The sequence below is a fragment of the Phyllobates terribilis genome, unplaced genomic scaffold, assembly GCF_046119375.1.
Source record: "Phyllobates terribilis strain yellow unplaced genomic scaffold, ASM4611937v1 Scaffold_12__6_contigs__length_324123572, whole genome shotgun sequence".
Classification (NCBI taxonomy): domain Eukaryota; kingdom Metazoa; phylum Chordata; class Amphibia; order Anura; family Dendrobatidae; genus Phyllobates; species Phyllobates terribilis.
In genome coordinates this window covers 308,160,215-308,182,736 of record NW_027362772.1, presented here as the reverse complement: position 1 = coordinate 308,182,736, position 22,522 = coordinate 308,160,215, and the positions used below count along the sequence as shown (strand labels likewise).

The 22,522-nt window shown below is 53.4% G+C and overlaps 1 protein-coding gene and 1 long non-coding RNA gene across 4 annotated transcripts in view; one reads left to right on the top strand and one right to left on the bottom strand.

Moving 5' to 3' along the window:
* The window catches only part of ROBO4 (roundabout guidance receptor 4), a 174,312-nt gene that overhangs the window by 99,789 nt on the left and 52,001 nt on the right, over positions 1 to 22,522 (bottom strand). For all 3 annotated transcript variants that reach the window (XM_073657366.1, XM_073657367.1, XM_073657368.1), the window contains exons 7-8: positions 4,390 to 4,493; positions 3,698 to 3,923 (exon numbers count right to left, since the gene is read on the bottom strand). In XM_073657366.1, coding sequence (XP_073513467.1) covers positions 3,698 to 3,923; positions 4,390 to 4,493 — 330 coding nt within the window. The remainder of the gene's footprint in view (positions 1 to 3,697; positions 3,924 to 4,389; positions 4,494 to 22,522) is intronic.
* On the top strand, positions 57 to 4,202 carry LOC141172820 (uncharacterized). The gene is made up of 2 exons (XR_012252538.1): positions 57 to 135; positions 3,442 to 4,202. It is a non-coding gene; the product is annotated as an uncharacterized lncRNA (long non-coding RNA).

Below are 22,522 nucleotides of genomic sequence, written 5' to 3'. Positions count from 1 at the left end.
AATATTCTCATTCTCTGTCTCATAAACTCTAATTAATTTTCTGCTGAATTAATCTCCACAGTGAAATCGGAGAATGTCAGAATGTCACTCACAGCTGCCGAGGATGAGAGGGATGATTGTCTCCTGAGGCGACCGGTGAGAATGCAGAAAGTCCTACCTTATAGCACATCTCAGCTGGAACATGGGGGCTGCGACACTCAGGGTACGGGATAGTGGTGCAGACACTCGGGGGACGGGATAGTGGTGCAGACACTCGGGGGACGGGATAGTGGTGCAGACACTCGGGGGACGGGATAGTGGTGCAGACACTCGGGGGACGGGATAGTGGTGCAGACACTCGGGGGACGGGATAGTGGTGCAGACACTCGGGGGACAGGATAGTGGCGTTGACACTTGGGGGACGGGATAGTGGCGCTGACACTCGGGGGACAGGATAGTGGTGCAGACACTCGGGGGACGGGATAGTGGTGCAGACACTCGGGGGACAGGATAGTGGCGCTGACACTCGGGGGACGGGATAGTGGTGCAGACACTCGGGGGACAGGATAGTGGCGTTGACACTTGGGGGACGGGATAGTGGCGCTGACACTCGGGGGACAGGATAGTGGCGCTGACACTCGGGGGACGGGATAGCGGTGAAGACACTCGGGGGACAGGATAGTGGTGCAGATACATGGGGAACAGGATAGTGGTGCAGACACTCGGGGGACGGGATAGTGGTGCAGACACTCGGGGAACGGGATAGTGGTGCAGACACTCGGGGGACGGGATAGTGGTGCAGACACTCGGGGGATGGGATAGTGGTGCAGACACTCGGGGGACGGGATAGTGGTGCAGACACTCGGGGGACGGGATAGTGGTGCAGACACTCGGGGGACGGGATAGTGGTGCAGACACTCGGGGGACGGGAAAGTGGTGCAGACACTCGGGGACGGGATAGTGGTGTAGACACTCGGGGGACGGGATAGTGGTGCAGACACTCGGGGGACAGGATAGTGGCGCTGACACTCGGGGGACGGGATAGCGGTGCAGACACTCGGGGGACGGGATAGCGGTGCAGACACTCGGGGGACGGGATAGCGGTGCAGACACTCGGGGGACGGGATAGCGGTGAAGACACTCGGGGGACAGGATAGCGGTGCAGATACTTGGGGGACAGGATAGTGGTGCAGACACTCGGGGGACGGGATAGTGGTGCAGACACTCGGGGGACGGGATAGTGGTGCAGGCACTCGGGGGATGGGATAGTGGTGCAGACACTCGGGGGACAGGATAGTGGTGCAGACACTCGGGGGACTGGATAGTGGTGCAGACACTCGGGGGACGGGATAGTGGCGCAGACACTCGGGGGACGGGATAGTGGCGCAGACACTCGGGGGACGGGATAGTGGCGCAGACACTCGGGGGACGGGATAGTGGTGCAGATACTGGGGGATGGAATAGTGGCGCCGACACTCGGGGGACAGGATAGTGGTGCAGACACTCGGGGGATGGGATAGTGGTGCAGACACTCGGGGGACGGGATAGTGGCGCAGACACTCGGGGGACGGGATAGTGGCGCAGACACTCGGGGGACGGGATAGCGGTGAAGACACTCGGGGGACAGGATAGTGGTGCAGATACATGGGGAACAGGATAGTGGTGCAGACACTCGGGGGACGGGATAGTGGTGCAGACACTCGGGGAACGGGATAGTGGTGCAGACACTCGGGGGACGGGATAGTGGTGCAGACACTCGGGGGATGGGATAGTGGTGCAGACACTCGGGGGACGGGATAGTGGTGCAGACACTCGGGGGACGGGATAGTGGTGCAGACACTCGGGGGACGGGATAGTGGTGCAGACACTCGGGGGACGGGAAAGTGGTGCAGACACTCGGGGACGGGATAGTGGTGTAGACACTCGGGGGACGGGATAGTGGTGCAGACACTCGGGGGACAGGATAGTGGCGCTGACACTCGGGGGACGGGATAGCGGTGCAGACACTCGGGGGACGGGATAGCGGTGCAGACACTCGGGGGACGGGATAGCGGTGCAGACACTCGGGGGACGGGATAGCGGTGAAGACACTCGGGGGACAGGATAGCGGTGCAGATACTTGGGGGACAGGATAGTGGTGCAGACACTCGGGGGACGGGATAGTGGTGCAGACACTCGGGGGACGGGATAGTGGTGCAGGCACTCGGGGGATGGGATAGTGGTGCAGACACTCGGGGGACAGGATAGTGGTGCAGACACTCGGGGGACTGGATAGTGGTGCAGACACTCGGGGGACGGGATAGTGGCGCAGACACTCGGGGGACGGGATAGTGGCGCAGACACTCGGGGGACGGGATAGTGGCGCAGACACTCGGGGGACGGGATAGTGGTGCAGATACTGGGGGATGGAATAGTGGCGCCGACACTCGGGGGACAGGATAGTGGTGCAGACACTCGGGGGATGGGATAGTGGTGCAGACACTCGGGGGACGGGATAGTGGCGCAGACACTCGGGGGACGGGATAGTGGCGCAGACACTCGGGGGACGGGATAGTGGTGCAGATACTGGGGGACGGAATAGTGGCGCCGACACTCGGGGGACAGGATAGTGGTGCAGACACTCGGGGGACGGGATAGTGGTGCAGACACTCGGGGGACGGGATAGTGGTGCAGACACTCGGGGGACGGGATAGTGGCGCCGACACTCGGGGGACGGGATAGTGGTGCAGACACTCGGGGGACGGGATAGTGGTGCAGACACTCGGGGGACGGGATAGTGGCGCCGACACTCGGGGGACGGGATAGTGGTGCAGACACTCGGGGGACGGGATAGTGGTGCAGACACTCGGGGGACGGCATAGTGCTGCAGACACTCGGAGGACGGCATAGTGCTGCAGACACTCAGGGTAAGGGATAGTGGCGCAGACACTCGGGGTACGGGATAGTGGTGCAGACACTTGGCGTATAGGATAGTGGTGCAGACACTCGGGGGACGGGATAGTGGTGCAGACACGTGGGGGACGGGATAGTGGTGCAGACATTTGGAGTATAGGATAGTGCTGCAGACACTCGGGGGACGGGTTAGTGGTGCAGACACTCGGGGGACGGGATAGTGGCGCCGACACTCGGAGTACGGGATAGTGGCGCCGACACTCAGGGGACGGGAAAGTGGTGCAGACACTCAGGGGACGGGAAAGTGGTGCAGACACTCAGGGGAGGGGAAAGTGGTGCAGACACTCAGGGGACGGGAAAGTGGTGCAGACACTCGGGGGATGGGATAGTGGTGCAGACACTCGGGGTACGGGATAGTGGCGCCGACACTCGGGGTACGGGATAGTGGCGCCGACACTCGGGGTACGGGATAGTGACGCTGACACTCGAGGTACATGATAATGACAATGGGGGGCAGGACTCAGACTTGGGATTTTGTTATCACTAATTGTTAGTTACTCTATGTCTCAGGTGTTTGTCGCCATCGAGTGAACCCTTTGTGTATGTGAAGCCACTGTAACCTCAGGACACTGGGACATGATGACATAAGTGCTGAACCTTCTTTGTCACGGTAATTTGAAAAAACAATCCTAAAAGGAAGGCTGCCCAGAAGCACAGAGTTATTCAGGAGAGGAATGTGCTGATCATCAGACATTATAGAAGAAATGTTGCATCTTTCCTGGAGCATCGGAGGATCTCGCACACTATTAGCCATCTTGTATCTTACCGTCCTCGGGGATCAGGACATGACGGATGTTACTGTCCGCACCATATACCGTCCATCCGTACGGTCGGACTTTGAACTCAAACTTCTGTCCTCTGCGCAGTCCTGGGATGATGGCGGTGTTCTCATTAACAGGGACGACCCCCCACTTCTCCCAGTCCGCATCTGATGCAGTGTGGGTGCGGTAGAAGACGATGTAGCCTTCTATATACTGGGACGATGAAGACGCCTGAAACATAGAGCGATGCATTACTTAGTTGTATTGTGCACCCAGTGACCATGTTATGTCGGTAGTGACCGCTGGACTCTGCCGAATTTAAAGATGGCTAAATATTTTTGAAGTTTTAACCTGCAGCCTTTGAGATTTTAGCCAGAAGATTAGGTTCCCCCAATCCCTCTTCTGGAGATAGGTGGGGGTCGCATAGTGGACCCAACGTCTAGTAGACAATTGCCGTATATCATATCCCCCTTATTAAAATAATAAAATGCAATCAAAGCCCCTTCGCTAGGAATGAATGGTGGTCTTTCCCCATGTAATCTTGTCACCTTTCTCACTGCCAGCAGTCAGTTGTATTTTTACTGACATAACAGGAAATTTCCTGACATCATCCATCTAATGTGAAGATGACGAGGTCTTTATATCGGCAGATGCCAATATCCTGCAGGAGGAATGAGAACACGTTGGCTTCTCTCACCATCCAGTGCAGCCGCGCCGATGAGGAGTTGTGCAGCGTCACAGTGTCCAGGAATAGCTCCACACCAGATAATTCATGAACGATCTGACCGGTGTCCAAAGGATCTAAAATGCACAAAGCAAAACCTTTATCAATCTGATGATCGAGGATCAGTTCTGATGGAGTCTATTGGAAACAGTCAGCAAGCCCATGGAAAGATAGTGATAATGTGTTACAGATTTCAGTGCAATCGCTCTGGACTCATTGCTGGAGAATGAATGTTTTTTCCTCGGGAAATACAGCAACAGTTGTGTGCATCACCCCCATCATGGAGGATTACAGGAGACAACAAACCAGAGCGTCCACACAATGTAGCGCTGAATACAGCGCCATCTGCTGTCTGGGAATTATATCCTCTCACTGCATAAGCCTGCAGCTGCTATATACTCCATCACCCGTTCTCAACAGCTCGGTCCATTAGGCCCAGTGCTTCATCAGTCAGGGACGTCTCTCTCTGTAGTCAGTAACATTGTAAAAATATCCGTCCTGGCTAGTCCGAGTTCTCTGATCTTCATCTTCAGAACGTTCTTTTCCATGATCTTCATGTCTATTTCCTTCTTTCCTTTGGACAAAACACTTTCTGTCTCAGGACACATCTCTTCTTCTTGCTCTCTTTATCTACAGAGTGTCAGTTGTTTATCTACAGAGTGTCAGTTGTTTATCTACAGAGTGTCAGTTGTTTATCTACAGAGTGTCAGTTGTTTATCTACAGAGTGTCAGTTGTTTCACCTGCTCCCTCAGAGGTTTCATCTGCATTTCTCTGCCTTTTGATTGTTCCTTCTTCTCTGACAGATCTTTCAATAGCAATAGCAATGACCCACAGACTGTATCCATGGGAGGAATAGATGTCTGGGTCACAGACATATAGAAACTAGTGTTGAGCGAGTATGTTCTGTTCCGAGTATGCTCGGGCCGAGCTTCGAGCATTTACAGCTGCTCGGTGACAAGGTTGAATCGCTCCCGTGTGCATGATTTGCAACAGTTTGACAGTTTTATTACATGTGAGGAATGTGTAAGAAATAGACATTCCTCACATGTATTAAAGCTGTAAAACAGTTGCAAATCATGCACACGGGAGCGATTCAACCATATCACCGAGCAGCTGTAAATACTCGGAGCTCGCCCGAGCATACTCGGAACAGAACATACTCGCTCAACACTAGTTTCTATATGTCTGTGACCCAGACATCTATTCCTCCCATGGATACAGTCTGTGGGTCATTGCTCACAGCGTCTCACTTACTGTATCAATTATATAAATCCTCATCCACTTTGACATTAACCATCACCCACTCTCCAAGCAGGATAACCCGCTCGTCACCTTAGAATTTCACAGTGAGTCCCATAGCTGTCATACACTTTATGGATAATAGTCCTCCTTCTAGACTTGTCTCTAATGCATTAATCATTGCACTGGATGAATCAAGTAAACTGCAGAGCAATATTGCTACAACATGGCCGTCTTTTATATTCTCACCCAATGCTTTCAGCATTGCATTCATGTGCTCCTGTGTATTCTTTTCTTTGCGGAGTCTCATTTTTGCACAGTTTCCTTAGCAGATATAACCTGCTGTTCAGACTTGATATCTTGTGCAGCTTTTGCAGTGTGTCCACATGCCTTTAGGAGTGTTCTTATGTCTTACGTGGAGTAGTAATTCACGCTCCACTAATTCTGTTAGCGCTCACCTGGCGAGGTGCATTCTCAAAACCACAGGTCAGGGTGGACACATGGACCTAGGACGTAGGCACAGAAGGCTGGTAGGCCCAGAAGGCTGGTAGGCCCAGAAGGCTGGTAGGACCAGAAGGCTGGTAGGCCCAGAAGGCTGGTAGGACCAGAAGGCTGGTAGGCCCATAGAACTACGAGGATTTGGACAACAGGATACGCTGGACATCAGACCAATAAGTGAGACAGGACACACCGGAAGCCACAAAACCAAGAAGGCAGTTGTAGAGGAAAACAGCAGCACAAATGAAGATTACAGGATCTACAGCAGAGTATAGCTTAATGTGAACAGTCCCTGATAACAGTTTGTGATGCTTACTGCAAATGATGAATTAAGCAGCAGGTAGCAGACGAAGTGTTAACGAGCAGGTCTGAAGGTTCTGTAGAAATCACAGTAGTTTGCAAAGATGAATGCAGCGTAATGTAAACAGTCTCTAACAAGCAGTTTAAGAGTCTTACAGCAAACAGTGGGTTAACCAGGAGGTCTCCAAGAGTATTAGGCGCAAATTGTTGAAATTGCAGGAGTCTCAGGAGATGAATATTGAACACATTACAGAAACAATATTCACACACAGGGGTATATCTAATTGGTCCTTAAAAGTTCTTGGGAGATAATGTCCTTGTAGGTCCAGATGCGGAGCCCAGAGGAGGGCGGCAGAAATAAGGTAGGGAAGCGGACCCCAGCCCTGAGGCACGTGCGTAACAATAAGCTTATATAATGTAATATACGTACACAGTTATTCCACCAACAGAATAGTGAGCGCAGCTCTGGAGTATAATACAGGATGTAACTCAGGATCAGTAATGTAATGTATGCACACAGTGACTGCACCAGCAGAATAGTGAGTGCAGCTCTGAAGTATAATACAGGATGTAACTCAGGATCAGTAATGTAATGTATGTACATAGTGACTGCACCAGCAGAATAGTGAGTGCAGCTCTGGAGTATAATACAGGATGTAACTCAGGATCAGTAATGTAATGTATGTACACAGTGACTGCACCAGCAGAATAGTGAGTACAGCTCTGGAGTATAATACAGGATGTAACTCAGGATCAGTAATGTATGTACACAGTGACTGCACCAGCAGAATAGTGAGTGCAGCTCTGAAGTATAATACAGGATGTAACTCAGGATCAGTAATGTAATGTATGTACACAGTGACTGCTCCAGCAGAATAGTGAGTGCAGCTCTGGAGCATAATACAGGATGTAACTCAGGATCAGTAATGTAATGTATGTACACAGTGACTGCACCAGCAGAATAGTGAGTGCAGCTCTGGAGTATAATACAGGATGTAACTCAGGATCAGTAATGTAATGTATGTACACAGTGACTGCACCAGCAGAATAGTGAGTGCAGCTCTGAAGTATAATACAGGATGTAACTCAGGATCAGTAATGTAATGTATGTACACAGTGACTGCACCAGCAGAATAGTGAGTGCAGCTCTGGAGTATAATACAGGATGTAACTCAGGATCAGTAATGTAATGTATGTACACAGTGACTGTACCAGCAGAATAGTGAGTGCAGCTCTGGAGTATAATACAGGATGTAACTCAGGATCAGTAATGTAATGTATGTACACAGTGACTGTACCAGCAGAATAGTGAGTGCAGCTCTGGGGTATAATACAGGATGTAACTCAGGATCAGTAATGTAATGTATGTACACAGTGACTGTACCAGCAGAATAGCGAGTGCAGCTCTGGAGTATAATACAGGATGTAACTCAGGATCAGTAATGTATGTACACAGTGACTGTGTAGCGCCCCGAGGGTTCTGCCGCTACAGGGGTATTGCACCTCTGCCAGAGGTGTGATATTCCACTCCCGGGTAAGGATGGAGTTTGGACCAGGGCTCAGGCAGCTGCATACAGCACACTCACCCCATTTCCGAGGGACAGTTCAACGGTGCTCCCATTAGACAGTAATGCAGGCACGACAGACCATGTCCCTGGCTGGAGTGGGGAGGGGGGAGGAAAACCCAGTGATGTAGGAGCAGGAGGGGACGGTTCCTGAGCGTAGACAGGAGCCCATTGGTTGCTGGTCACCTGGGCTCATGCTTTAGAGGGAAGTATAAAAGGTGGGCACCATCTTAGATCAGGGTCAGTCAGTCAGTCTGTTCAGTCAGAGGAGAAGACAGGGAGCAGAGGCTCTGTAGGAGCTCTGCTCAGGAGTGGGCCTAGAGAAAAGGTTGAGAAAGGAGGAGAAGAAGGAACAGAAAAGGAAAAGGAGAGATAGAGAAACAGAAGGGCTCAGGAACAAGAAGGTGGAAGGGACCCTAAGAACCCATGAGAATACCGGGTGAAGGGTCAGGCAGATTAAGGGTACCGGATCCCAAGTTGGTGGAGGAGAAACTACCCTCAGCCAAAGACCGGAGGTCGTGATCATTTATTGGTGCGACACCTCATCAAACCTGCTAGGAAGGCGCCATATAGGACAGCGGGGAACGGGGCCCACGTTTACCCGCGCAGATCCGCAGCAGCTGGACAAAAGTGGGTCACTGGTGAGGCAGGCCAGATAAAGGACAAAAGGGGGTCCTGAGCCAGACTTCTGAACTGCCTGGGAGTTGACCGAGCCCCACACCTGGTGGACGCAGCACGGCTCGGGCGGTCACTACCTGTACAGAAGTGACCCGAAGCACATGAACTGTGAGTAAAAGACATTGGATTGCAGTACGTTGTCTGTGTACTTTCTCGGTTCTCCAGCCCTACCGGTACTGGGACTCCCTGCACCATCACCCCCATCATCCATTGCACAACCCTGGGGCTACACTCTTCCCGTGGAGAGTTAAACAACCTCAGCTGCGTACATGTAGCGCCGGCGTCCCTGCCCTCTGCTAGGCAGGGACGCTGTTCCCCTCACCTCTCTGCTCCGTGCCCGGCGTCCTCCTCCCGCTCTGCTGGCAGCGCGCGCTCCTTCCCGGCCACTGTGCTTAGGGCGCGCGCGCGCGCTCTCCCTCCCTCTTAAAGGGGCCGCGCGCGCCGTCCTAAGGAGTCCCCGGCCAATGGCCGGAGGACTTCACCATATATAAGGCACCTCCTCCAAAATGGAGGTGCCCGAGCAATGTTGTTGCACTGTTCACTACTCTGCTTCAGCCCTCAGGTCCCGTTGCCAGTTACCTGCCAGATACCTGCCAGATTCCTGCCAGCTTGCTGTCTTATTCCTGCCTAATATTCAACTACCTGCCTGCTTGCCTGAGGTCCGACGGTCTGCCTTACTACTCCTGTCAGTCTGTCTAAGGACCAGCTTGCCCGCTCACCTGGGAGCGCACATCAACTACCTGCCTGCTTGCCTGAGGTCCGACGGTCTGCCTTCCAACTCTTGTCAGTCTGTCTATGGACCAGCTTGCCCGCTCACCTGGGAGCGCACATCTGCTACCTGCCTGCTAGCCTACCTGGAGGCTCTGCCGTCACGTGCTGTGACCACCTGCCTGTCCTGTGACTCCTGCCCGCTCACCTGGGAGCGCTCATCTGCTGCCTGTCTGCTAGCCTACCTGGAGGCTCTGCCGTCACGTGCTGTGACCTCCCGCCTGTCCAGAGACTTCTGCCCGCTCACCTGGGAGCGCTCATCTGCCGCCTGTCTGTTGGTCTTCCTGGAGGCTCCGCCGTCACATGCTGTGACCACCCGTTTATCCAGAGACTCTCGCCTGCTCACCTGGGAGCTCACGTCTACCATCAGCCGCCACAGGTCGTACCAACCCTTTACCCAGAGACTGCCCCGGTCACTTGCCGTGACCATCTGCCCGTTCACCCAGAGACTGCCCCGGTCACTTGCCGTGACCATCTGCCCGTTCACCCAGAGACTGCCCCGGTCACTTGCCGTGACCATCTGCCCGTTCATCCAGAGACTGCCCTGGTCACTTGCCGTGACCTCCTGCCCGTTCTTCTAGAGACTGTCCCGGTCACCTGCTGTGACTGCCTGCCTGGTCGCCACCCGCTCCCTTACAAGGACCGCCCCCTTGTATAGTAGCTCAGAGGTTCCGCCTCCCAGACCCGTTACAGTTTGCTCGGGCCATGGAACCCGGTGGCACCCAAGCTCCCTCGCTCTCGGACCTGTGTCATGAACTGTCCCGTCAGAGGTCCCAACAGGAGTCCATCCTGGGTCACCTGCGGAATGTCAATTCTCGCCTGGACACTCTGACTGCTCCGCCAGCAACCTCCGCCAGTGCCATGACTCGCAATCCGGCAGCTCCGCTGTCCACTAATACCATGGTATCCTACCCCGGACCCCGGCTTTCTGCACCTCCTCGCTTCGGAGGCGACTCCGCCCAGGCTCGGGGCTTCATAAATCAGTGCACCCTGCACTTTGAACTCCTGTCCCACCAGTTTAACTCCGACTGGGCCAAAATTGCCTTCATCATGTCCCATCTCACCGGGGAGGCCCTGGCCTGGCTAAATCCTCTATGGGAGAGAGGAGACCCCCTGGTGTCCGACTTGCCTGCCTTTCTCATGGCTTTCCGGAAAGTCTTCGACGAACCCGGACGGAAGACCTCATCCGCATCATCACTGCTACGCCTCCGTCAGGGAAGTCTCACCGTGGGCCAATATGCCATACAGTTCCGTACCCTTGCCTCGGAGCTGGCCTGGGATGACGACGCTCTGGTATCCGTCTTCTGGGAGGGTCTGTCCGGCCGTATTAAAGATGAACTTGACGGTCGGGACATTCCTACCACTCTCGATGACCTAATAACTCTTGCCACCCGGATTGACCTACGGTTCCAGGAGCGTGCCAAAGAGGTCACCCGTGAGAGGAGGTTTCCACGTCTAGCTCCTACTTTTCAGAAATCCGTCTCTCCCCAGGTACACTCTCCTGAGCCTATGCAAGTCGACCAGACCAAGATGGTCAAAACCCGTCAGGACTTACGCCGTGCCGAGGGGAGCTGCTTCTACTGTGGCAGTAAGGAGCACCGGATCCGTGCCTGCCCGGAGAGGTCGGGAAACGCCTGTGTCTAGGTTCGCTCAGAGAGGTCGACCAAGACAAGAATAAATCCTCTCCATCTCTGCTGCTGTCAGTCTCAATTGTCTGCGGGGAGAACCGTTTTTTCGAACTAGCCCAACTTGACTCTAGAGCAGCCGGGAATCTTATTTCACAGTCCCTGGTAGAGAAATACCGCATCCCCACCAAACCTCTGGCTGTACCCTTGTCTGTTGCTGCCGTGGATGGGGGTCTCTTACCACGCCCCATCCAACTCATCACCGAATCCATTACTCTGCAGGTGGGAATGCTGCATTCTGAGAGTATCTCCTTTCATGTTCTGCCTGGACTCTCTCACGCCCTCTTGCTAGGTCTACCTTGGCTCCAGAGACATGCACCCATGCTTGACTGGCAGACCGGAGAAGTCCTTCGCTGGGGACAGGACTGCCATAAGACCTGTCTGGTTCCCGTCCATCCCGTCCGTCCTTCTCCTACCCCAGCTAATCTACTTGGACTTCCGATTCCTTATTGGTCTTATGCTGATGTCTTTAATAAAAAGGAGGCAGAGACACTACCCCCTCATAGACCATACGACTGCCCTATCGACCTGTTACCTGGTACTACTCCTCCCCGTGGGCGTATTTATCCATTATCCGCTGCTGAGACCCGGTCGATGTCCGAATATATTGAGGAGAATCTGGCCAGGGGATTCATCCGGAAATCTACCTCCCCGGCGGGAGCAGGCTTCTTTTTCGTCAAAAAGAAGGACGGCTCTCTCCGTCCCTGTATAGACTATAGAGGCCTTAACCAGATCACGGTGAAGAATAAGTACCCCCTTCCGCTCATTCCGGAGTTATTTGATCGTCTGAGGGGGGCTAGAATCTTCACCAAACTGGACCTCTGTGGGGCGTACAACCTGGTTCGTATCCGTCAGGGGGATGAATGGAAGACGGCATTCAACACCCGGGACGGCCACTATGAATATCTGGTAATGCCCTTTGGTCTCTGTAACGCTCCTGCCGTCTTTCAAGAGTTGGTCAATGACATCTTCCGGGACCTTCTCTACTCCTGCGTAGTGGTGTACCTGGACGACATCTTGGTCTTCTCTCCGGATCTCCAGACTCACCGGAGGGACGTTCGTCAGGTCCTGCTCAGGCTCAGGCAGAATCACCTCTTCGCTAAATACGAGAAGTGCCTCTTTGAGCAGACCTCGCTTCCGTTTTTGGGCTACATTATTTCTCAGACCGGCCTACGAATGGATCCAGAGAAACTGTCTGCCATCGAGAAATGGCCTCGACCGGAGGGGTTGAAGGCCATTCAGCGGTTCCTGGGCTTCGCCAACTACTACCGCCTCTTCATACCGCACTTCTCTTCCCGGACTGCCCCAATTTTCCGCGCTCACCCGTAAGGGTACTAATCCCAAAGAGTGGCCGCCCGAAGCAGAGGAGGCCTTTCTTTCCTTAAAACAGGCCTTCTCTTCCGCCCCGGTGCTGCATCGCCCGGACGGCAACAAGCAGTTCTTCCTGGAAGTTGACGCCTCCTCCTCTGGAGCCGGAGCGGTACTTACTCAAAAATCATCTTCCGGGAGGATGGTAACTTGCGGCTTCTTCTCTAAACTCTTCTCCTCCTCAGAGCGCAATTATTCCATAGGAGACCGAGAGTTATCGGCCATCAAACTGGCATTGGAGGAGTGGCGTTACCTGCTCGAGGGGGCTCTTCACCCGGTAATAATTTACACTGACCACAAGAACTTGGCTTACCTCCAGCATGCCCAGAGACTTAACCCGCGCCAAGCCCGGTGGTCCTTGTTTTTTGCTCGCTTTGATTTTGTTCTTCATTTTCGCCCGGCTGACAAAAACGTCAAGGCGGACGCCTTGTCTCGATCCTTTCTGGTGTCTGATCTCGAGGAAGATCCGAAACACATCATCGATCCCGCCAGAGTAATGCAGGTGGCTCCCGTGAGTCTAAATCGTCTCCCTCCCGGAAAGACGTTCGTATCAGTACCTGATCGGGAGAAGATCCTTCACTGGGGTCACTCGTCTAAACTGGCTGGCCACGCCGGTCAGAAAAAGACCCTCCAGCTTATTACCCGGCACTACTGGTGGCCTACCCTGCACAAGGACGTAATAGACTTTGTTTCTGCCTGTGTGTCCTGTGCCCGCAACAAGGTTCCGAGACATCTGCCAGCCGGTCGCCTCCTTCCGCTTTCTGTACCTGCTCGAGGGGGCTCTTCACCCGGTAATAATTTACACTGACCACAAGAACTTGGCTTACCTCCAGCATGCCCAGAGACTTAACCCGCGCCAAGCCCGGTGGTCCTTGTTTTTTGCTCGCTTTGATTTTGTTCTTCATTTTCGCCCGGCTGACAAAAACGTCAAGGCGGACGCCTTGTCTCGATCCTTTCTGGTGTCTGATCTCGAGGAAGATCCGAAACACATCATCGATCCCGCCAGAGTAATGCAGGTGGCTCCCGTGAGTCTAAATCGTCTCCCTCCCGGAAAGACGTTCGTATCAGTACCTGATCGGGAGAAGATCCTTCACTGGGGTCACTCGTCTAAACTGGCTGGCCACGCCGGTCAGAAAAAGACCCTCCAGCTTATTACCCGGCACTACTGGTGGCCTACCCTGCACAAGGACGTAATAGACTTTGTTTCTGCCTGTGTGTCCTGTGCCCGCAACAAGGTTCCGAGACATCTGCCAGCCGGTCGCCTCCTTCCGCTTTCTGTACCTGCTGCCCCCTGGCAGCATATAGCAATGGACTTTATAACTGACCTCCCAGTCTCTGCCGGTTGTACGGTCATTTGGGTGGTCGCTGACCGCTTCTCCAAGATGGCTCATTTCGTTCCCCTGCCAGGTCTCCCGTCTGCACCCGAGCTAGCGAAAGACTTTATTCGTCACATCTTTCGTCTTCATGGCCTGCCCCTCCACATCGTGTCGGATCGTGGGGTACAGTTCACCTCACGCTTCTGGAGAGCCACTTGTAAACTGCTAGACGTCACCCTGGACTTCTCTTCCGCTTACCACCCACAGTCCAATGGTCAAGTGGAGCGGATCAATCAGAACCTGACCAGTTACCTCCGGCGCTTCGTTAATGCCCATCATTCAGACTGGGTGGATCTCCTACCATGGGCCGAGTTCTCTTATAACAATCACGAGAGCGAATCCTCCTCCAAATCCCCGTTTTTTGTAGTCTTCGGTCAGCATCCTCAGATTCTTTTTCCTGTCTCCACCTCTGTGGACAACCCGGCTGCGGAATCTCTCGTTAGCAAATTTTCCTCCATTTGGGAGAGTACCCGATCCGCACTCCTTCAGTCGTCCGAACGGATGAAAAGACACGCTGACAAAAAACGCCTGGATCCTCCACAATTTCGTCCTGGAGATAAAGTCTCGCTCTCATCTAAATATGTCCGACTCAAGATACCTTCTTACAAGTTAGGGCCTCGGTTCATCGGTCCTCTGGAGGTCATCAGTCAGATCAACCCGGTGGCCTATAAATTGAAACTCCCGGCCAACTTACGGATCCCTAACTCCTTCCATGTATCTCTCCTCAAACCTGTGGTACTTAACTCTTTTTCCAAGTCTACAGGTACGCCTCCTGCTCCGGTTTCTGCTGAGGACGAGTTTGAGGTAGAGAACATTCTTGCCACCAAAAGGGTAAGAGGAAAGACCTTTTTTCTAGTAGATTGGAAGGGGTTTGGTCCTGAGGAGAGAACGTGGGAGCCCCGGGAGAACATCCATGCCCCGCTCAGGCAGGGACGCTGTTCCCCTCACCTCTCTGCTCCGTGCCCGGCGTCCTCCTCCCGCTCTGCTGGCAGCGCGCGCTCCTTCCCGGCCACTGTGCTTAGGGCGCGCGCGCGCGCTCTCCCTCCCTCTTAAAGGGGCCGCGCGCGCCGTCCTAAGGAGTCCCCGGCCAATGGCCGGAGGACTTCACCATATATAAGGCACCTCCTCCAAAATGGAGGTGCCCGAGCAATGTTGTTGCACTGTTCACTACTCTGCTTCAGCCCTCAGGTCCCGTTTCCAGTTACCTGCCAGTTACCTGCCAGATTCCTGCCAGCTTGCTGTCTTATTCCTGCCTAATATTCAACTACCTGCCTGCTTGCCTGAGGTCCGACGGTCTGCCTTACTACTCCTGTCAGTCTGTCTAAGGACCAGCTTGCCCGCTCACCTGGGAGCGCACATCAACTACCTGCCTGCTTGCCTGAGGTCCGACGGTCTGCCTTCCAACTCTTGTCAGTCTGTCTATGGACCAGCTTGCCCGCTCACCTGGGAGCGCACATCTGCTACCTGCCTGCTAGCCTACCTGGAGGCTCTGCCGTCACGTGCTGTGACCACCTGCCTGTCCTGTGACTCCTGCCCGCTCACCTGGGAGCGCTTATCTGCTGCCTGTCTGCTAGCCTACCTGGAGGCTCTGCCATCACGTGCTGTGACCACCCGCCTGTCCAGAGACTTCTGCCCGCTCACCTGGGAGCGCTCATCTGCCGCCTGTCTGTTGGTCTTCCTGGAGGCTCCGCCGTCACATGCTGTGACCACCCGTTTATCCAGAGACTCTCGCCTGCTCACCTGGGAGCTCACGTCTACCATCAGCCGCCACAGGTCGTACCAACCCTTTACCCAGAGACTGCCCCGGTCACTTGCCGTGACCATCTGCCCGTTCACCCAGAGACTGCCCCGGTCACTTGCCGTGACCATCTGCCCGTTCATCCAGAGACTGCCCCGGTCACTTGCCGTGACCTCCTGCCCGTTCTTCTAGAGACTGTCCCGGTCACCTGCTGTGACTGCCTGCCTGGTTGCCACCCGCTCCCTTACAAGGACCGCCCCCTTGTATAGTAGCTCAGAGGTTCCGCCTCCCAGACCCGTTACAGTACACCATCAGCCTCAGGGGATTACCTTGCAGCGGCGGTTCATAATAACCGCAATCCACGGGTGGCGTAGTCGGACAACATGAACAGCACATAGCAGACTACCATTGGTCTGACCACCCTGAGCCTCGGAACCGGGTCACCACCACTACCCCCATCGTCTCCCTGTTGCCCGGCTCCGAGTGCCCCACGGCCCAGGGGGCGAGTCAGCTTTGGCGTAGTCGGCAGGATCGTTACCAACCAGCCGCAAACGGGTATTGCGTGCCTGAAAAGAGACTGTTTCACTGTACTAAAGATGGCGCCCGCCCCAGAAGAACGAGCGCCATAATGTGCGCGCCAAAAGACCACAGGAAGCCACCTCCCATCATGGGCCAGGTCCCAGAATGGTGCCAAAGAAGGAGCCCGCCCCCAACAGCCATGAGTGTGGCTGTGGAAATGTCTATCAACGTGGGGGGGCTGCCCCTGAAAGTGATTGTTACCAAGTTGCCCCAGGACCACCCCCAATGGGGGTGGGAAGAGAAGAAAACTGTCTGGATCAGTCTGGACGGACCGCACCCGGGAATGGAGGAAAGATTCAACCACACCCATACCTTGGCCCGGAGCCTGCTGCAGGCTGAACCGCCATGCAGCCTAGCGGAGATCCTGGCGCAGCTCCCTAGAGATCCGGAGCGTGCGCAAGCTGCGCTGGAGGACCTGGATGGTCCGGGCGCAGCGGGATGCGCTTGCCGGGTGGAGAGAAGAACTGGCCCGGCAGACTGGAACCCGCCAGCGGCAGGCATCACCCGCACCCCGGAGTACGCCTGCCTCTGAGGACGGTGAAGGAGGAGTGAGGGCCGGAGACGGCGTCGCGGAGGGAGCCACGAGGACCGAGGCAAGTAGAGGGGACGTTACCACCCCAGGCCCAGCAGCTGCAAGCCTGCCCCAGCCTCCCGTCGCAGAACCCGAAGCGCCACTCACCGCACCTGTTGCCGCGCCGCCACAGCTCCCAGCTAGGCCTCAAGCGGCGAGCGCCGCGGCCACGCCCCGCCCGGCGCCACGCCCCTTGACCCCGGGCACCGTAAAGAGGGAAGCGTCACCGGCCTGGTCGCAAGGCCTGGTAAACCCGGGCGCCGTCACCCCACCAGCGCCCCCTTCCCAGGACTGGGCCGCCACCGGACACAACCAAAAGACCCCCGGCCTGGTCGCAAGGCTGAGTGCCCCCGGGCGCTGCTCCCAGATCGGGGTCCTCCGCTATACCACCGCTGGGCGCGGACCTGTTTGCCCAGCACACCGGTCCGGATGGACTGCCGCTGGAGTGGCCGGCCGAACTGACCGGCGGTCAGCCATGGAAGATCCAGCCCCCGCGCGAGCCCCTGATACCTACTCCGGAGCCCGTAAAGGTCACCCCGCCCCCACTAGAGGACGCCCAATTTGAGTGGGACCCCGCTGGTGAGAACTTAATGGAGTTCACTCAGGAGACCCGGGCGGACGCGGTCCGTCGTCTGGAGGTCTGCCAACAGCAGCTGGTGACCTTCGAGCGGGAATGGCGAGAGAGGCGCGTCAGAGAGGAGCGGCTCCAGGCCCAGAGTGCCGAGCAGAAGCGCAGGGCCCGTCAAGATCCCCGGGCCGCCCGCGGTCCCCGAGCCACCGGGACCGTGATAAAGTTCCACATGGAAAATGGCTGGGGCTTTATAAGAGATCCGGAAACCGTCGGCGACGTCTTTGTAACCCGCAGGGACGTCGAAAGCCATCTACCCGAGGGACACCGTGGACGTGACCTCTACCCTGGTGATGTGGTCGCCTTTACCCGACACGAGGGTGCAAAAGGACCGTACGCCCTCTATGTCCATCGGCTTACTGAGGAAGAACTGCAGCACTACGGCTACGAGGAGAGCCAAGAGGACCCGGACAGGTCTGAAGACTATCCCGAGGAGGGTGCGCAAGGAGGACATCGCCGCTGAAAAATGGCAGCGCATAACTGTAAATAGTTACCCGTCGGGGTAAAGGAACTGTTTTTGGGACTGTTCCCGTTTTGAAAATGTGGTCCCCGTTGGGACTGTTAAGAGACTGTTACCTGTTTGAACGTTGCCCCTCATCCCCTACCTGGCTGAGGACTGAGAGCAGCTATTTCCCCTTTCCAACCGGCCGAGGACTGGGACCGGCCAATACCCTGTAAATAGTTGCGCTTCCTAAAGCGCCCCCTACTGGTTTTATAACAAGACTGCAACGTCTACCTCGGGACAGAGAGTCCCTCACGTCTAAAAGTTTGCTGCAGTTTTGGCACTTAAAAGAAGAATGAACACCTGGTCGCGAGTTGCACCGCGGCCGGGATCCAAGAATGTGTTTTGCTTAAAAATGTTTTATATGAATAAGTTTTATATGCTGCTACATAGTAATGTGAAAGTTTTCTATAATGTTTGTGTGACAAAAGAGTTCTGGAGGCATTAGCAAAGTGTTTTATAGTAGTGTAACAAGAGAGGGAAGTGTTTCCCATAAAGGGAATTGAACTGTGCCGTCCGTTTCCAAATGTGAAAAGTTTTGAAAAAGTTTTGCATATCCTGTACTTAATTGTTTTTGCTCTTTTCCAGCCCGAGGACGTGCTGTGGTTTACCAGGGAGGAATGTAGCGCCCCGAGGGTTCGGCCGCTACAGGGGTATTGCACCTCTGCCAGAGGTGTGATATTCCACTCCCGGTAAGGATGGAGTATGGACCAGGGCTCAGGTAGCTGCATACACATACTCACCCCATTTCCGGGGGACAGTTCAACGGTGCTCCCATTAGACAGTAATGCAGGCACGACAGACCATGTCCCTGGCTGGAGTGGGGAGGGGGGAGGAAAACCCGGTGATGTAGGAGCAGGAGGGGACGGTTCCTGAGCATAGACAGGAGCCCATTGGTTGCTGGTCACCTGGGCTCATGCTTTAGAGGGAAGTATAAAAGGTGGGCACCATCTTAGATCAGGGTCAGTCAGTCAGTCTGTTCAGTCAGAGGAGAAGACAGGGAGCAGAGGCTCTGTAGGAGCTCTGCTCAGGAGTGGGCCTAGAGAAAAGGCCGAGAAAGGAGGAGAAGAAGGAACAGGAGAAGAAGGAACAGAAAAGGAAAAGGAGAGATAGAGAAACAGAAGGGCTCAGGAACAAGAAGGTGGAAGGGACCCTAAGAACCCATGAGAATACCGGGTGAAGGGTCAGGCAGATTAAGGGTACCGGATCCCAAGTTGGTGGAGGAGAAACTACCCTCAGCCAAAGACCGGAGGTCGTGATCATTTATTGGTGCGACACCTCATCAAACCTGCTAGGAAGTCGCCATATAGGACAGCGGGGAACGGGGCCCACGTTTACCCGCGCAGATCCGCGGCAGCTGGACAAAAGTGGGTCACTGGTGAGGCAGGCCAGAGAAAGGACAAAAGGGGGTCCTGAGCCAGACTTCTGAACTGCCTGGGAGTTGACCGAGCCCCACACCTGGTGGACGCAGCACGGCTCGGGCGGTCACTACCTGTACAGAAGTGACCCGAAGCACATGAACTGTGAGTAAAAGACATTGGATTGCAGTACGTTGTCTGTGTACTTTCTCGGTTCTCCAGCACTACCGGTACTGGGACTCCCTACGCCATCACCCCCATCATCCATTGCACAACCCTGGGGCTACACTCTGCCCGTGGGAAGTTAAACAACCTCAGCTGCGTACACCATCAGCCTCAGGGGATTACCTTGCAGCGGCGGTTCATAATAACCGCAATCCACGGGTGGCGTAGTCGGACAACATGAACAGCACATAGCAGACTACCATTGGTCTGACCACCCTGAGCCACGGAACCGGGTCGCCACCACTACCCCCATCGTCTCCCTGTTGCCCGGCTCCGAGTGCCCCACGGCCCAGGGGGCGAGTCAACTGCACCAGCAGAATAGTGAGTGCAGCTCTGGAGTATAATACAGGATGTAACTCCGGATCAGTAATGTAATGTATGTACACAGTGACTGCACCAGCAGAATAGTGAGTGCAGCTCTGGAGTATAATACAGGATGTAACTCAGGATCAGTAATGTAATGTATGTACACCGTGACTGCACCAGCAGAATAGTGAGTGCAGCTCTGGAGTATAATACAGGATGTAACTCAGGATCAGTAATGTAATGTATGTACACAGTGACTGCACCAGCAGAATAGCGAGTGCAGCTCTGGAGTATAATACAGGATGTAACTCAGGATCAGTAATGTAATGTATGTGCACAGTGACTGCACCAGCAGAATAGTGAGTGCAGCTCTGGAGTATAATACAGGATGTAACTCAGGATCAGTAATGTAATGTATGTACACAGTGACTGCACCAGCAGAACAGTGAGTGCAGCTCTGGAGTATAATACAGGATGTAACTCAGGATCAGTAATGTAATGTATGTACACAGTGACTGCACCTGCAGAATAGTGAGTGCAGCTCTGGAGTATAATACAGGGTGTAACTCAGGATCAGTAATGTAATGTATGTACACAGTGACTGCACCAGTAGAATAGTGAGTGCAGCTCTGGAGTATAATACAGGATGTAACTCAGGATCAGTAATGTAATGTATGTACACCGTGACTGCACCAGCAGAATAGTGAGTGCAGCTCTGGAGTATAATACAGGAGATAACTCAGGATCAGTAATGTAATGTATGTACACAGTGACTGCACCAGCAGAATAGTGAGTGCAGCTCTGGAGTATAATACAGGATGTAACTCAGGATCAGTAATGTAATGTATGTACACAGTGACTGCACCAGCAGAATAGTGAGTGCAGCTCTGGAGTATAATACAGGATGTAAATCAGGATCAGTAATGTAATGTATGTACACAGTGACTGCACCAGCAGAATAGTGAGCGCAGCTCTGGAGTATAATACAGGATGTAACTCAGGATTAGTAATGTAATGTATGTACACCATGACTGCACCAGCAGAATAGTGAGTGCAGCTCTGGAGTATAATACAGGAGATAACTCAGGATCAGTAATGTAATGTATGTACACAGTGACTGCACCAGCAGAATAGTGAGTGCAGCTCTGGAGTATAATAAAGGATGTAACTCAGGATCAGTAATGTAATGTATGTACACAGTGACTGCACCAGCAGAATAGTGAGTGCAGCTCTGGAGTATAATACAGGATGTAACTCAGGATCAGTAATGTAATGTATGTACACAGTGACTGCACCAGCAGAATAGTGAGTGCAGCTCTGGAGTATAATACAGGATGTAACTCAGGATCAGTAATGTAATGTATGTACACCGTGACTGCACCAGCAGAATAGTGAGTGCAGCTCTGGAGTATAATACAGGATGTAACTCAGGATCAGTAATGTAATGTATGTACACAGTGACTGCACCAGCAGAATAGCGAGTGCAGCTCTGGAGTATAATACAGGATGTAACTCAGGATCAGTAATGTAATGTATGTACACAGTGACTGCACCAGCAGAATAGTGAGTGCAGCTCTGGAGTATAATACAGGATGTAACTCAGGATCAGTAATGTAATGTATGTACACAGTGACTGCACCAGCAGAACAGTGAGTGCAGCTCTGGAGTATAATACAGGATGTAACTCAGGATCAGTAATGTAATGTATGTACACAGTGACTGCACCTGCAGAATAGTGAGTGCAGCTCTGGAGTATAATACAGGGTGTAACTCAGGATCAGTAATGTAATGTATGTACACAGTGACTGCACCAGTAGAATAGTGAGTGCAGCTCTGGAGTATAATACAGGATGTAACTCAGGATCAGTAATGTAATGTATGTACACCGTGACTGCACCAGCAGAATAGTGAGTGCAGCTCTGGAGTATAATACAGGAGATAACTCAGGATCAGTAATGTAATGTATGTACACAGTGACTGCACCAGCAGAATAGTGAGTGCAGCTCTGGAGTATAATACAGGATGTAACTCAGGATCAGTAATGTAATGTATGTACACAGTGACTGCACCAGCAGAATAGTGAGTGCAGCTCTGGAGTATAATACAGGATGTAAATCAGGATCAGTAATGTAATGTATGTACACAGTGACTGCACCAGCAGAATAGTGAGCGCAGCTCTGGAGTATAATACAGGATGTAACTCAGGATTAGTAATGTAATGTATGTACACCATGACTGCACCAGCAGAATAGTGAGTGCAGCTCTGGAGTATAATACAGGAGATAACTCAGGATCAGTAATGTAATGTATGTACACAGTGACTGCACCAGCAGAATAGTGAGTGCAGCTCTGGAGTATAATAAAGGATGTAACTCAGGATCAGTATTGTAATGTATGTACACAGTGACTGCACCAGCAGAATAGTGAGTGCAGCTCTGGAGTATAATACAGGATGTAACTCAGGATCAGTAATGTAATGTATGTACACAGTGACTGCACCAGCAGAATAGTGAGTGCAGCTCTGGAGTATAATACAGGATGTAACTCAGGATCAGTAATGTAATGTATGTACACAGTGACTGCACCTGCAGAATAGTGAGTGCAGCTCTGGAGTATAATACAGGGTGTAACTCAGGATCAGTAATGTAATGTATGTACACAGTGACTGCACCAGTAGAATAGTGAGTGCAGCTCTGGAGTATAATACAGGATGTAACTCAG